The following is a 16,309-nucleotide window of genomic DNA, read 5'->3' on the forward strand; positions in this document are numbered from 1 at the left end:
TTCTTTACTGAGAGGCTGCCCAGGGAGGTGGTGGAGTCACCATCCCTGGATGTGTTTAAAGAGCGGGTAGATGAGGTACTTAGGGATATGGTTTAGGGGGTAGACAGGAACGGTTGGACGTGATGATCTCAGAGGGCTTTTCCAACCGAGCCATTCTGTGATTGATTCTGTGATTCTGTGACAGCAAGCTACTCTTACATGTGCTTCTGCACACAAATGCTTTTCTTTTAAATATGGAAGGCTGCTCAATGCAAGCTCAAGAAGTGTTTTACGTACCGGTCCAACAAACCCCAGCAAGCCGGAACGGACAAACGGCACATCACCCACCGGAGAGCCAGTCGCGTTCACAGGGATCACCTGCAACAGAAGGAGGACACTGGAGACAAAGTGGATTGGCCTAAGGACAGAAAAACATTCCCCACATCAAGAACTGCACTACATGGGAGTGAAGTGATGAGAAGGGGTTGCTGTCATCGTTTTAGCACTGTGGGGGACCTTTAGGAAAGGGGAACACTGAATGTATCGAACTGTAAGGAGTTTTAAAAGACAACATTAACAAAACCAAGAGACTATCCAAGGCTATCAGATCTACACAGGAAATGGGGAATAAGATGCATTCCAGTATACATACCTCAAATGTATTCTTTGTCACCCCTGCCAGCCCATAATACATCATTCCTCCTGCTCTGGAGCTAACGCAGATCTCACCGATCTCATCTGTTTTGCAGAGCTGAGGTGGCCCATCAGGTTTCACAATGCACATCATTCCTAGGAGAAATGGTTTGTTGTTAAAATAGTCCCCAAGATTTGCCTTGTGTAAGAACCGACACATTTAACCGTGACAGATCCGACAACACGGTCAGGGAGTCCCTAAACTCCCCCGGCTCAGGCTGAACGTGGACTGGTTCTTTCTGTAAAACACCCCACATCATTCAGAAAAAGATCTCAGAGGGGACTCCTGCCCATTTGTACCTCCTGGCATCACATGGCCAACATCCTGGACCGTGAGAGCAGAGTTTTTATCTTCAGTGTTGACACGAATCACTCCAAAACTCAGCCCGTTCATGGACAGGATGGCTCTTCCCGGCAAAGGCGCCCCAGGGACCCCAGGCCTGTGAAGGACACAAAATCAATACGCCCAATCAGGCACACAGCCTATTATTAGACTGGGATGAAGATATCGCAGCAACAGGAATATGCATATTGCAGTGTCTGTTCTTTGCATGGCAAATTTAAAGCTGTGAGATGGCAGTGAAGATTGCCTCCCTCAAGAGTCGTGTTGATCAGTAAGAAACCTTATTCTTGGGCAAGTGCAAGTCTTCCTCCTGCTCTTTAGCTTACCCCATATAAACACCAGCTCCCAGGCCAGATGATTACAGGGCTATTTATTACAGAAGGCAGCAATGGACAGAAACAGACTATGAAAACGTCCAAAGTGGTATCAAATTTAATCTCAGATTCAATAATACCACGCTAGCTGTGTAAATCAAGAGTAGGAAAAAGCAGTGCACAGTTCTGGCAGGCACTGTTGAGCTGTCAGACATCTTACAGGAGAAAAAGCACTCGTATCTCGGGAGAAATGTTTAACAACTCCAGTATTTCAACACCTGAGCACACACAGTAAATGTCAGTGGAGCCTATTACATGCTTAAGTCAACTATGACCAACCGATGTGTGAACAAACCTCAGCCTGGATCACTTAATTTAGCAAACAGACTGCAGTGCTGCACGCCCATTACCTCCGTATTGCAATAGTCATCGCTTCTGGAGATGTGGCACATGGACAGATTGCTTCTGGTTTCAGCCCATGGCTCTGAAACAAGCTCAGGAAGGCATCACATGAGGAAACAGACCCTGGAAATAAAGAAAACATGCCACTGTGACTTGACATGATTCAGTTTTTTAAATTGTCTGCAAAATAACTTAGAAATAAGTGCAGTGTATTTGCAGGGTACATCTACTGTATCACTCCAGGTAGCATCTTCCAAGACAGCAGCCACAAATGAGCTTGGCTCCCTACTGAATGTGACCTGGGAAGAGGTGAATTCTCTTGAACAAGTCTGCTTTTCTCCCCCAGTTTGCTTCAGAGCTGTTACACGCTCACAGCACAACAGGAGGCTTAAAATAGTTTCCAAACCTCCAACAATCAGTGTAGCTACGGAGGGTCTGTTTCCATGCAGCACGCATAATCCAAACACGTCTAAAGGTATTCCAAGTATCCCCTCCAGTTGGTGCCATCCAGACAAACGCTCTTTAAGCCTTTTCACTACCAGCATTCCTTGCAGGTTTTTCTGGAGATTTTTTTCCCCCTTCAAAGTTCTTAAAAGCCTTTACTTTACCCCCTGTGAGCAACTGAAAACCAACATCGCTGTGCCTACCAAAATCCTGTTGTACACACAAGGCTCCCCATTCCACTCTCCTGTTTCTTTCTTTGCAGCATCTTTCACAACGCATCCTCAAAGGATGAGAGCAAGAAAAGCCCTTGCCCTGGTGCTCCAGTACCACAACCCACAGCTCTGTGTTATGAGAGAGCTGCCCTAACCGAAACCTTCTTGGAAGAACCTACAAAAGGAGCTAAGCTTGAGGGTGTGCACACTCACAAGGATTTGCACCGTCGGTTACAATCAGCATGCGCAGAGAACTCAAACTGACGTCTCTTTGGTCTCGATGGGCCATCATGGCCCAGTGCAAGTCTCGACACTTGACTAAAGCAACTTTTGCTGCGAAACAACACAAAGAAAATCATACAAGGACAAATAAAAGCTTTCCGTGAGTCATTTTCACATGAATACACACTCCCAACACTCCCAAATGAGAAAATTCTGACTAAAGCAAGCAAGCCTTAATAAACTGAGCCTGCAGTGACAGCAAACCCCAACATACCACAGCATCTGCTGTGGCACACAGGCCATTTGCCCACCACCTGAGCCAGGGTCTGTCACTATTGCAGCCCCTCCTCCAAAATGCAGGAAGCATTTTCACCATCTGAACGTCCCCGGTGAGCACTGGGCATCAATGGACCTTGCTGTGCTCAACCCTTTCCTTAGTTTCATAAAAAGCACTGGCTTCAAGGACACAGGCTGTGAGTTCCCCATCAAGTTTGCTGACATTCACATGGCATTAGGACTTTGTGAATATTTAGAAACACAGAGCTTTGGCCCTTGGGGTTTGTCATTGAAGAGCAGTAAGACAGGCTCTGAAGCATTTGAGATTTTACTGCCTCTCACTCGTTTATCCTGAGAAATTTGAGCTAAAGCTGTGGAGCGGACACCGATACCTTTGTGGGCGTGAACTCTCTGCACCCATGAGAGCGGACAGGTTTTCATCACAGAATAGGGCACACTGATAGTGTGCAGTTTGTTCATTACATTCTGAAAAGTAGGAGAAGATTTTTAGAAAAGGGCTCACAGAACCTATTATGAAGCAGAAACAGGAGTCACCCTCACCCTCCATCAACCCCTACCCCACCACAAATTCATGTAAGTTTACTGAGGATGCTTCTACACTTCCCTCCAGAGACCTGCAGATCTATCAGGGAGAGAAATGGTTGACTTCATAGATAATGGTCCTCAACCACCCTCTCAAAAGTTGCTATTATAAAGAGTTATGAAATGCTCCAGAAAGTCCTTACAGGCTCAACTCACCGTTAGAATGCCATGCCACAAGCCTGCATCCTTCTTAAAATCCAAAACATTCACTATCGTTTCACCTGGGGAAAAAAAACCAAGTTGGAGTTTTGAGGTGAAATGTGCCAGGACAGCTGTGATCGTTATTTATACCAAAATCTGCATACGCTGGAATCTGCCATTCGAATCTGTCAGATCTGCTCCAAGAGGTACACACGTAGCAGGTTCAGAGCCCTGTTTGTCTGATGATACGTTTATAGTCAGAACTCCTTGTTATGCAAAATAACACAACTGAACAGCGACTGAAGAGAAGGAACACAGCCCAGAAAGTTGCAGGAAAATTACATTCCAGCCTGTAAAGTACATCAGGAGGACAGGAAGGGTCTTAACCTCATTATGCAGGAGCAGGGGAAGAAAGCAGAGAACATCATTCATTCACTGACTCCCAGAAGCAATGGAAATTAAAGTAACGGCTTCCAAAAGACAAACTCTGCATTTTAAAGCGCTATAACATACAGCTCTAAAAAGAGAGTTTCAGTCATGGATATATAAATTAGCTTGATTTACAGGGTAGGCCACACTAAAACCATACCCTACAGCAGAACTCTCTGTACTCCCACCAGCAATTTCCAGTCTCCATTTCTGGGTTAGTCAAAAAGCCTCATGCATGAACTGGTTCTGCACCAGCACAAGAGGAGCTCTGGTATTACACACACTATCAAAAAATAAAGTCTGAAAAGACACTTTAATGGTGATCAGTACAGCGAGAGGGAGACTCAAGCTTGCTGGAAAATGCTCCCTTTTTGATTCATTATAACAACTTGTTAACCTCCTAGACATGATATAAATCCCACTTTTTATTCCTCTTCACTGGGGCAATGAAATCGATGCAGTTTTGGATGGGAAAGGTTACAGATATCTTCAAGTTTGGGGGAGGATGAGTCTGCACTTGAAAGTAGATAATGTTGCACATTGGTTACTCAGCTGTTAAAAACATGAGAGGCAACTGCTGAAAATGATGTTGCTGACCCTTCATTGCTTTGATGCTGGGGACATCACCCCTACCTTCAGAGTAGTTGCAGGCCTGAGACAAGGCTTGGCAGTGAGACAGCATGGCAATCCGCGACACCGTGACACCCATCACGCTGCCCTCTTTGCTCGTCTTGTACTGCAGGAGAGAAAACAAGTCAGGGTGTGACTCCGGATCCCGCATACGGAGGACATCACATCACAGAATGTGCACTAAATAAATCACTGCTCCTCTTAAGCTGCCGAGATGTACTCCAAAAAATGCCTGTTTGTACCAGCAAGGTAGAAGAGTTACTCAGGCAAAAAACACGTTCAGGTAACTCCAGAGAAATGTGATTATATCACATAAATAGTTTATGTGAGTTGTTATTATTATATGTGAGTTTTAAATAGTTTTAGAATAATCTGTGTTATCAAGTCCACCATCAGAGAGCTCCGTTGCCCAAATTACCACCGTTCTGGAACGAGAACAGTGCTCTCCAACTCATTTTGAGCAGCACTCAAGGCCACAAAGGTATTCAAAACTAAAATAAGCTTCACAGCAGGTTGTACACAGTGAAAGTCTCATTTCAGTGGCTAGAAACTGGAAAGTTTAAGGTAGTGAGGTGAAGGCATTATCTCTCTAGTGACTAGAACATTAAATTCAGCTCATGGAAACTACTTTCTATTCCCCATTCACTACTTACCTCAATATATGCTGGCTCAGTTCCTGCAGCTGAGATGTTGGGCTGCCAGTCCTTAGGAGATTTGGAGAGATATTTTGAATCTGTCACAACCCATTTGAGTCTGGGCCAACCTAGGGCCAAAATTAAAGCGGAATATTAATAATCAGTTTTGTTTATTGAGGGATTTATATTCTGCAAGAATACACTAAACCCCCATTGTTTGTCCAAGTTCAGTTACACAAGGAAAACACCAAGCCAAGCCACGCTACCAGCCAGAAGGTGCAGCTCGTTTCTCATCAGGGAGTTCAGTGGGCAATGAGGCACTTCCTCTACTCAGGAAAGCTCCCTGCAGTATTTCTAAATATAGCTGCTCGTGTTGTTAATAAAACGGCTCCTGGACCTGCCAAATGCTGCTGAAGGGATCTGAGGACAACCCTAGCTCGCGAGGTGGATTCAGCGTGACTTCTAGGATAACAAAGCAGTCCTGTCAGACACATGGATCGATCTGCACCATGTGCATAAAACCTACAACATTAAGTGATGCTATCAGAAAAGCTGTCCCTTTGTGCCCCCCAAATGCATTCAGAGTTCTGATAACTACTTTCAGACAGTTCAGTGACAGCAAAGGTACACGTATATAACCAATCTGACCTTTAAACTGCACAATTTCTCCGTTTTGGGTTTTTGGAAGCCCTTTCAGACAAACTTCAGTGGTGAGGGCCAGAGCAATCCCACAGCTTCCCAGCAGAAAACCAATCTGCTGACCACCAGCGTCCTGAGGGAAAAGGGGAAGAAGTCATTTCTGCTGAAGGATGACGGGCGTCAACTTTCCCCTTACCAAAATGCAAGGTCTGGTAATGCTCTGGTAACTGGATGGTAACATTATGGGTCACAGAGAGAGGAAAAAGAAGAAATAACTCATGCCCACAAACACCCTTTGCTTTGGTTTGTCCTTCTCCCACACCCAATGTCTGGCAATGGTTTGAAACCCAAATGACAGCCACTGTCTGGGATGAACACAAACTCTTCTAACCTTACAAAGTAACACATTTTGGAAGATGACACATATCCAGGACAAATCCTGGCGGGTGAAAATGGAGACATGCCTACAAGCCAATAAAGTCCATAGGAAAACGATAAGCCATCACAAAAATGCAGAAGGGCTATTAAATCATCTGCATATCGAGTCTGCTCTTTTCAATTCGTTGTATTAAAAATTGAAATTATTATGTAACAGATTGCAGAGAAATTTGGTGATCCTCAAAGGGAACCCTTTATACATAAAACAAATATTACATTGGCAAGACTAAAACGCGCTGGACGTGAAACCCACAGAAAACAAGTGCTCGTGCCCGGCACCTCGGCATCGAGCAGACACCATTTATTTTCATTACTGGAAGCTCAGATGCTTCACAGAGGAATCATGCGGCAAAAATAAAGCAGAACGTATAATTACACTGAAATAACGAGGCCTCTCTTTCCCCAGGAACTAATTTCTATTGCACAATGATAAAAACACTGAAATGAGGTAGCTCACTAAGAAATCTGATTGGGCAAACACTGGGAGAAGCTTTAATTTTGTATCTGGTTGCTAAATCAGTTGTCACGTTGCAGACAAATGAAAGCAAAGCTCTGTGACTCCCACAGCATTACCAGCCTAGCTTACCACTTCATTACCACCTCTCTTGCCATATGTTTGCCATTATCCTGTTTCTTTCCTATCCTCTTACGAAATTCTATCGTTTCAGACGGTTCTTGACATGGCAACAATATGGCAACGTCACAAAACTTCTGGTAAGGGTAAAGAAAACACTTTGCTGAGCGCGTAATGTGCAAAAATTGCCTTGAAACCTTCAGAAATACTCAGCGACTTCAGCCTCCAGCAAAGCCTGGCAGCATGGCTGGAAATGAGAGCCCCTTCACATCGACCAGAGGACAGATTCACAACATTACGTGTGCCTTATCAATTATTTGCAATAGCAGAATAAAGACCACAGCATTGAGGTGAATCGACCATCTCCAGCTGCTCGGCACAGCGCTCTGGTCAATACGTTTTTCCATTTTTAAACAGCCACTGCAGGTTCGCAAAGGTCTGGCGCATCGCGTTGCTACAGAGCCGCTAAGGCAGCGGCCGACCGCTGTGAAACGCTTTCAGAGGCTGATGGTCTGACCTGGTTTTCATCCCACGTCAGCCCATGGCTCCTCTAAGTTCCAGCAACGTTACCTTTCTGGTAAGAGGTACCTCTATAGGCACTGGTATGACTTCTGCTAGGAGACAGCCGTAAAATGCCACCATAAACATGACGGGGTCGTTGTTGGGATAAACAAGGGCTACCTACAATTCACAAAAGAGTTTCGTTAGTTGAAATACAAGGACAAACTGCAATTTATAGCGACTAAAAGTCAGAAAACTCTGTGTTGTTTCACATTCTACCACAGCATTTTTCAGAGGGCTTCTTCAAGCGCCCTTTCTTCCATGAATATCTGGTACGCGCATAAGTTCCTCACGCGGTAACGTCAGCACTCCCTGCGGGCCCATACACACAAAAATGCACACGCAGCTAAACCACGGAGATCTAAACCACTGCGTCACTCTCAGAAGAGCTCTTCCTCAGATGTATTTCAAAGTCCAGAGCCAAGCAGTTGCTTACAGAGGAGCCAGCAGGACGGAAAAATCACAACAGTTCCTTTCCCAAATAGCCTGTCCCTGGGATAAGAGTCTTGCTATGAAGAAAACAAGATTTTAGCATCTGTGGTAAGTTACAACCCCCCAAACCCTCCTTTTATTTCAGAAGGAGAACCAGACAGTCCCAAACTTATTACCCTATCTCCAGGTTTTAACACGGGCTCATTTTTGGTCCCCAGTTTATTAAGCAGTGTGTAGGCCAGCTTGAGACTTCTGCTCCACAATTTGCCTAGAACACAAAGAAGAGAGACTTGCACAACTCTAAACCAACGCAGCACGAGAGAATATTTCAGTTCTTGACTGCTTTTACCCTCTGCAGTCACGTCCTACAGCGCTCTCGAGACCCAGGAAGGTATTTGCAACCACACTAAGACCAACAACCCTGCGCTCTACCCACCACTGCAAAAATTCAGCAACAGCAGGCAGTGCTCAACTCACCGTACGTGAGGGTGTAAACTGGTTTTCCTGTAACATCCAGTGCTGTCAGACAGGGACATTTTGCTTGCGTGGTTCCCCAGCGCTGCAGCGCTGCTTCTAAGGCAGGAGGCCAGTTACAGACAACTCCCAGGGGCTCCCCCTTCACAGGTGTCATCTGGCGTCCCTCCGGCTTGGGCTGATTCGGGTCAGGCTGCGGGACTGAGAAAGTTCAATAATATTTCTAGTTCATTTTTGCCCAGTTATTACAGTTAGGCTGGAAAGCAAACGCTATTCCTCATTGCTTTATGTTGAGCAAGCCCTATCACATTTCATTTCCTAGGAAAACATCATCAGCACAGCCTCCTCCTAAGGTGCTACCAAGGTATTTAATACAAGAGTGAGGAAAGTAACAGAGAGTTGGAGAAAAGAAAAATAACTGTACAAAAATAAGGTTGCAATGAAATTACCAGTAAAGACAAACCCTTCTGGGAATTTAAATTAACCTAAGGAAACAAAGAGGGTTTAAAAACCTATTTAAATATTTTTGTTAGTAAGTTCTAGCTATTGTAAGAAGTTCAGTGTTGAGGAGGCCACTCAAAGCTCAGCAGTTCAGGGAATTACTTCAAACACTGGTTTCGTATCAGACTGTTCATGAAGGCTACTGCTACCTGCAAACAGCGGGTCAGAGCCAACTTCGAAAACAAGCACATAAATAAATTCAGCACAGCGAATCAATACATTAAAAACAAAACCATTACTTGGTGCTATTACCTTCCACAATTTCTTCAAAATCATCCACAAAAAATTCTTTCAGGGGCGGCCTTTTGGGTCTTTTCAAGGTGTTAAGCAACTGCTGAATTTTCGTGGAGACTCTACTGCTCACAGGAACACCTGGAGGGGAAGATTGTGTCTAAACAAAGTGTTGAGCGTCTCTGTTAACATTTACATCTCACCTCCTTCCCCCAGAGGACACTTCTGAGGTGTGTCCACTCCTGCAACTACTGCCTTCCGTTACTAAGGGCTGTGCCAGTGCAGGGTGACACCAGTAAGCGTTGTATCAGTTCTGTATTAACTCAGTGGTCACAAAATGCCAGTAAATTCATTTTCAAAGCATTTACTCCCTTGCAAAGCCTCTGCCACCCCACACTCGCTGTAAAAGCAACCTACAGCTCTGTGCCTGCCTGCAGTACCGAGGAGCCGCAGCGCAGGACTGACAGCAGGAGGACACAGCAGGACCAGAGGCATCGATGCCACCTCTCCACACAAAGCTCCACACCAACCAGCTCAGAGCGAGCACCAGCAGCTTCGTGGAAGCTTAATTAGAGTTAAGAATGACATTATTTCATTCATCTTACCTTTCCTTTGGGGGATTCTAGGACAAAAGCTTTTAAAAGCAATTAGTCTACCTATGCATTTGTAATTTCTTAAAAAGCGGCAGAGAAGAGGAAAGCTCATTATCTCTCCCATGATTTTCTGCAGTTCAGTACATGGTGGATAATCGCTGCAGCACGGGAACGTGCCAATCCCAATGTCCTAACTGTGGCATGGGAACGTGTTCATTTGGGAAGTGTTTCAATGGGATAAACCGAAGCCACACGATTTGTTCTCCCAGCTCAAGTCCCTTCTGATTTCTGGGTACTCTGAAAGCCTCCGTACCATCAGCAGTGTCCATCAGGCTGGAGCGGTTCGATCCCTTGTGCATGCCCTTCACGATCCCCGAAGGAGGGAGGTCGATGGCTGCAGGGCGTGCTGAGGAGGAGGAGGAGGAGGAGGAGGTAGTTGCTGTGACGTCTGGGGGAACTGAGAAATTCTCTATAAAATGAGAAAATTGAGATGGCGATTAACATCTACCTTTTACCAGCAGGTGGAACAAGCACAGTTACCTGTTACCAACAATCTTAAGAATTTAACGGGCTGAATGTATGGGAGCTCTTATTAATGGTAAACACACGGCTTCCTACGTATTAATTAGGTGCACATTATCTGCTCTGGAAAACAGAAAATGAAGGAACGAGATGAGTGGTGGTTCCCCAAAACAGAATTCTTGATCATCTCTACCCTTCAAATCAGGCTGAATCTCTTGACCCTCAGCACTGGGGAGGGATTTTGAGATCCACATGAGCTCTGAAATATTCAAAGCCCCAGAACAAAACCCTACATCACCTATGCAGTGATCTCTCTTGCTAGAATTACACTAACTTTTTGGTCAGTAAGGGCTTTCTGAAACAAAACACGCGGGAGGCTATTGAGTAAAGCAGATCAGCAAAAAAAAGCACATTGGGTTGAAATTTCTTCCAGTTGGGTGGCTAAACAGTATGAGCCTGTCCAGCAGTTAAATAATAAACTTACAATCTAATGAACAGGGCGAGCTGGGTCTTACTTTTGTTTTAAGTTGCAAGACGCCGTGCTGCTTTTCGGATAAGTCTGTAAGCTTCAAAACTGCAAGTAACCCTGCACACTTCACTAATTCTCTCATTAACTTTCCCTTAAATAAGCGATTTTTGCTTACATGGGATTTCTTTATACCACCCAGCAGGTTCAATCATCTGATAGGGCAAGAATATTCTATTCCAGCTGAACAGAACCAGCAATTGTTGCTTACAACGCTAAAAACCCAACAATTTCGAAACCCAGAGGGAGCTTGAAGGAAGTCAGACACCGAGTAACTCCCACAGAAAGGGTTTTGTGGGTCATTCTCTGCGTCCCTCTTTCTAAGGGGAAAAATAAATATCCATTTCTGCATCCCTTTGGAGATTCGGTGGCAAGGAATATTTCTCGTGTAGCGAACTTCTAACACCGCTAGGAAGGACCTAGATTTTGTGCAACTCCAAACCTCTGCAGGACTTTTTCCTGCTCCCTCTGAAGAGATGTTTCAAATTGCGTACATGAGAGCTCCTGTTCATTTGAATTAGGTGTTAATGCAGGATAAATGTGGCATCTGCATGGCACATACACCTCCAACAAAGATTTAAAACTCCTCTTTTGTGTAAAACACTAATTAAGATTAGATAGTAGTTACTCTGTAGGTACAAAGCTAGATTACCTTAATTCACTACAACAGGGAAACGTGGCTTTCTGTATGCTTCACTTAAAACCAGCCTCTCTGCTTCAAAGACACGTGAATTATATTGGCTACGTTTTATAGGCAACTTCCCCAGTTTTCCATTTCAGAAAACAACTTGCATCCCAGGGAATAAATAAATAACAAAAATACCAGCCACAAAAAGAAGTGAAACAGTTAAAAACACCAGCACTTCTATGCACTGCTTGCCCCAAACAAGTTAAGCCAAAGCAGAGAGCACACAAAATACAGACATCTCCTAAGATGCGGTAATAACCTTAACAGCAGCTAAAAAAGACGAACATACACAGAGCAAAAACAAACTTGGCCATTTCATACAGAAGCATCAGCAGCAAGGAGCACCTCAGAGCCTCAAAAAACTGAGCCTGGGGTATCCAGATCTGTAGATTTTGCTCCGTCCTCTCAGTACCTGGATGCTCTGATTATTCCTCAGACTCGTCATGAAAGATCTGGGCTAAATCTCGACTCTGCTATAACCAGTTTTTGGAAGGACGTGTTCGTTTGTTCACAGACATGGCTGGGTTTGGTTCTTTTCTTTTTATTAACTCTACTGCAAACAATAAACCTTTAGGGCTCATAGCAAAATGAGGATGTTAAAACACAGCATTTCCCCCGCTCCCCCTGTGCTACTCCTCAGGACACGGATGCCAAACGCTACTCGCATACGGCAGCTTTGTGGACGCAGTAGCTTCAAATAGCTGTAGACATAAGCAACACAGTGTACAGAAAGAAAATCGTGGCTACTCCTCCTGTCAGCGCTGTCATCGCACCCTGGAGTTGTTGCTGCCTCCATAAGCTCCTGCTCCCCGCTTCCCCCTTTCCAACCAACTCGGTACTCTGAAATTCTCCAGGGCAAAAGCAATCGTGACGGTGCAGCTCCAACAAATCCTAGCGGGTTCCATCAAGACTAACTGAACTCTTGATCCGAATTTCCCTTCCGCAGCGGACAACTCCAGCTTTATTAACACAATCTGAACTCGAAGCAGTTTTTCTGTTCGTACCCATCTCCTACCTATTCGAGTATTGGCAAATACATCAGCTAGTGACCCACTGGTCCCTTTGCCTTCTCCATGGGAAAGTGTAGAAGATGCTGATGAAGATGTGGATGACCCCTGAATAGATCGGTTGATCCAAGACTCAGCATTCTGTAAGCTCTGATGCAATGCAGCAGAAAGAGCAGCTTGGCGCCTTAGCGACCCCTCATCCTCGGATGCGGAAGACGTGTCTGTGTGGAAGCAGAAAAGAAAATCTAGCTGCTTAGGGAAAAGCACATTGCACTGAACATGCTCTCTTTCCAATTCACATATCAACGGCACAGGCTTGTAACACGATTTATTTTCACAGGCTGTGTCAAACCAAGGTCACGTTGGCCAAACCAGAGGTTAAAGCAGCAGCGATCTCCCACGTGAACACATTCACCCCTTGTGTTTCACCCCGGTTTAAAGCACACAAAAGGTTCACCTCCTCAGGCAAGTATCCTTCCCCTGGGTTCTCCAAGTTTATTAACTCAACTCTTATTACTTTTCCATTCATATTCTGTGGTATCAGATGCTGTATTGCCTAAGTTTGCTAATTCTGAAATGGAAAGTGAGGGGTCAGTATCGTCGTCAGAAAATGCAGAGGAACAAAGCAGAATGCAGGCACTGGGAAACAAATGTGCCAAAGCCACACGCAGAAAATGCTTTTGTCTGCTGCTCTAAATGGGTCCCTTTCAATTGCAGAAAACAAACAAAAAAGCCAACCCCAAAACAAAACAAAACAGAGAAAACTATGAGGAACTGCATCCTGCATTTCTGAAAGAGCAGATACCTTGTCTAGCCTAAAGCTGTGAACTAGTTATTTATTTATCATTAAGAAACCACTCACTGCTTGATATCTTAGGTTGTACAGCACTAAATATAAGCATTCAGTTAGGCTTTGGCCTAAAATTTATGTGTTCTTCAGAGTGACTGCGTGCCTGTACTCTGGCTGTAAATCAAACTCTTAAATCATGCTCTACCTGCTGCCAAAGTAGAACACAGTTACGAGCTGAAGAAAATCCCCGATTCAAACCCCAGTGTAAGCTCTGACCTTCGTCTGTGTGGTACCCCCAGCTGAGATTGTGCTGTAGCCCCGGACAAGTCAATACAGAGCTGAGCCCCAGGCAGACCCCAGGAACATGCATTAGTCCCCAGCAGAAAAAAGGAAAGATGAAGAAAAAAAAGAGGTAAAAGAAGGAGTACGAATGAGCAGCCTAGCAGAGCAGTTTCAGAGAGCTATGAATTCATAATATTCAGATGACTTTTGACTGTGATGCTTCTGCACAATGAGAGACAACATAAAAGTCACTGCCGAAAAGGACACATATTCATTTTTAAGCCAGTGCATACAGCTGCTTGAAAACAGAGAGGTTTATTATTAAGACTTGATGCACATGCACCATCACACACACCACATTATCCGAGGTACTGTGCCACAGCCACTACAGGGGAGGGGTTAGGAAGGAAAAGTCCTGCAAGGGACAGAATCCCACAGGACCCTTTCCAAGGTCCCTGTCCACCAATGTGCATCACTGCAAGTCCTTTTCCCGGATGTTGAATATTAAATCATAAAATCAAAATGTGAATTATGCAACTGAAATAGGTGTGAGGGAAGCAGAAGAAGCCTCAGCCCAGAAAGCCTGCTCAGCTCTTGGTCCTTTAAGGGCTGCCAGAAGAAGGAGGCATTTTCACAGCCCCAACAGCAGCGCCAGGAAAACAAGCAGCCGCTCACACGGAGCAGGGGAGCTGCAGGAGTAACAGCCTACCTACAAATGTGCCGAAGAGCTCGGCTATTTTGACAACTGCAGCCTCTCCATTTGGAAGCTGTTACTAATGCGTACCTTAACATCCACACAGACACGCGCACGGCAAGCGCCTAACCTGGGGGAGTGCAGGCATCGGCCGGGGACTGAACAAACGTCGAGCGCCGCTTCGTCGGCATGGGCAGGGCCATCTTCTGCTCTTTGTGTTTTGCCAGCGCTGCTTGAACGGCTTCTGTGTGGATATCTGCAAAATGCAAGTTCAGAGACCCAGGTTTGCAACAGGAAATAGAACACACTAAGCTTACACACGTGCAACTGCTGCTGTATTTATGCAACCCCCCCACTTTACACTGCCCTCCCAAACAACAGCGTTTTGCCATCTCATGAGTGACATTTCCCTTTTTCACTTGGTGAACAGGGAAACTAACTGAGGTTTCTAAAGTGAGTAACTAATAGCAGGGCCAGGTTTTTCAGTCTGGAATCTTCTGGGTTAGTCATTACATTCTTGTGTCTTTAGTGACTTTTATAGAAACCCCAACCTCGCCAGATTGTTCCCCTCAACCAAAGATTAGCCTAAAATATGCCTGTACATAATTTTAAATACATAAACTAACAGTGTACACAGCTCCAGGTGCAACTGTGGTCTCTAAAGTGACAAATTCGGAGCCAGCCGTCTGATTCAGGAAAAACCTTATGTTCAAAAACCTGAATGGATGCAGATTTCATGCAAATCTTGACAGTTCCTGACTGCGGCTGTAAATACAAGCTGATGAGTAACTGAAACACGGAGCTACTCAGCCACTGCTGCTGCTCTTTGCAAGTACTTTAAGCACAGAGAAAGCCAGCTCTCATTCTCCAAGTGCCCAGAGCAGATACACACAGCAATCACCAATTCCAGCACAAATTATGATGCCTTGAAAGGACACATTCTTCCTCACCACAGGAAAATCCCAGGTGAACTCTCGCCCCTGCCCTTACCAGATCGGTAGCGTTCATCTCTGGCTCCCCCTGAGCGAGCTCGGTGAAATTTGGATGAGGATGAGGATGATGAGGATGATGCTGAGGCTGGAGTTGCAGCTGGAACGGGCATCTGAGTCCTGGATTCCTTCTGTAAAGCTGGATCAACCCCTGGAAAACAGTTCACCATTCTCAGAGCAGGAAATAAAAGCGGCTTTTTTTCACCATGCTTTTGACCAAACTGGAAACGTCTGTTCAGCCCATGAATACAGGGAGCTAAACAGATAACCTGATGGGAAATGATCATTTTACATAATTCAGCAAAGGACACTGGGAATTGTTGCTGCTGGAGTTTCAATCCTAAAATGACTCTGTGCATCAGTGGGAACTTTTTCAAAGCGAAAGCCAAAAGGTCGTACAGCTGTGATTACCCGCAGGTTGTCACCTGAAGTCACGCAAACAGAAAAGCAATCGTACCACCGAAATATGCAACACGTAGGAATTCTCACGAACTACCAAGAGATCACAGAAACGAAGAGGAAACCACAAATCCTGGACTCCGATTCCAGTTACGCCACTTTTGGAGTGTGTGGTTTTAGGTAAACAACTCAAGGCAAGCGCCTCGAGCCCGGGGAACCCCCAACACCAGCAAATCACACCTAACTCGCTGCAGAAATCTCCCACCATCTCCTGTACCTTCCAACACCCCAAAGAGCAGAATATTAATTGAATGTTACAGCAAACTATCTCTGTCCTCAGCCCAGCGTGACGTGCTCTGGAAAAAATTCAAGAATATGGGAGCACGGCGCTCCTGGAAGCTCTCTCCTAACCCCTGGCATTAATACTTGGGGTGGGAACCTTTTCAAAGCTTTTCACCTCTTGCTTAATTTTTTATAGTTCAGTTTGTGAGGGAACTGGGGTTGTTCAGCCTGGAGAAGAGAAGGCTGAGGGGAGACCTCATCACCACCTACAACTGCCTCAAGGGAGCTTGTGGAGAGGTGGGTGCTGGGCTCTTCTCCCAGGTGATGGGGGATAGAACAAGGGGAAACGGCACCAAGCTGTGCC

General features: G+C 45.2%; 1 protein-coding gene across 1 annotated transcript in view; it reads right to left on the reverse strand.

Moving 5' to 3' along the window:
* Nucleotides 1-15,410, reverse strand: part of DIP2B (DIP2 disco-interacting protein 2 homolog B (Drosophila)) — a 28,700-nt gene extending 13,290 nt beyond the window's left edge. Inside the window, exons 1-18 of the mRNA XM_010187415.1 lie at nt 15,266-15,410; nt 14,406-14,531; nt 12,518-12,730; nt 10,080-10,235; nt 9,195-9,314; nt 8,445-8,642; nt 8,144-8,235; nt 7,545-7,655; nt 5,972-6,095; nt 5,342-5,451; nt 4,692-4,794; nt 3,645-3,709; nt 3,278-3,371; nt 2,601-2,720; nt 1,740-1,854; nt 973-1,112; nt 632-768; nt 277-357 (exon numbers count right to left, since the gene is read on the reverse strand). Coding sequence (XP_010185717.1) covers nt 277-357; nt 632-768; nt 973-1,112; nt 1,740-1,854; nt 2,601-2,720; nt 3,278-3,371; nt 3,645-3,709; nt 4,692-4,794; nt 5,342-5,451; nt 5,972-6,095; nt 7,545-7,655; nt 8,144-8,235; nt 8,445-8,642; nt 9,195-9,314; nt 10,080-10,235; nt 12,518-12,730; nt 14,406-14,531; nt 15,266-15,377 — 2,217 coding nt within the window. The 5' untranslated portion in view covers nt 15,378-15,410. The remainder of the gene's footprint in view (nt 1-276; nt 358-631; nt 769-972; nt 1,113-1,739; nt 1,855-2,600; nt 2,721-3,277; nt 3,372-3,644; nt 3,710-4,691; nt 4,795-5,341; nt 5,452-5,971; nt 6,096-7,544; nt 7,656-8,143; nt 8,236-8,444; nt 8,643-9,194; nt 9,315-10,079; nt 10,236-12,517; nt 12,731-14,405; nt 14,532-15,265) is intronic.
* Between the last annotated feature and the right edge of the window lie 899 nt (nt 15,411-16,309).

Source organism: Mesitornis unicolor, unplaced genomic scaffold (assembly GCF_000695765.1).
Source record: "Mesitornis unicolor isolate BGI_N332 unplaced genomic scaffold, ASM69576v1 scaffold23616, whole genome shotgun sequence".
Lineage (NCBI taxonomy): Eukaryota > Metazoa > Chordata > Aves > Mesitornithiformes > Mesitornithidae > Mesitornis > Mesitornis unicolor.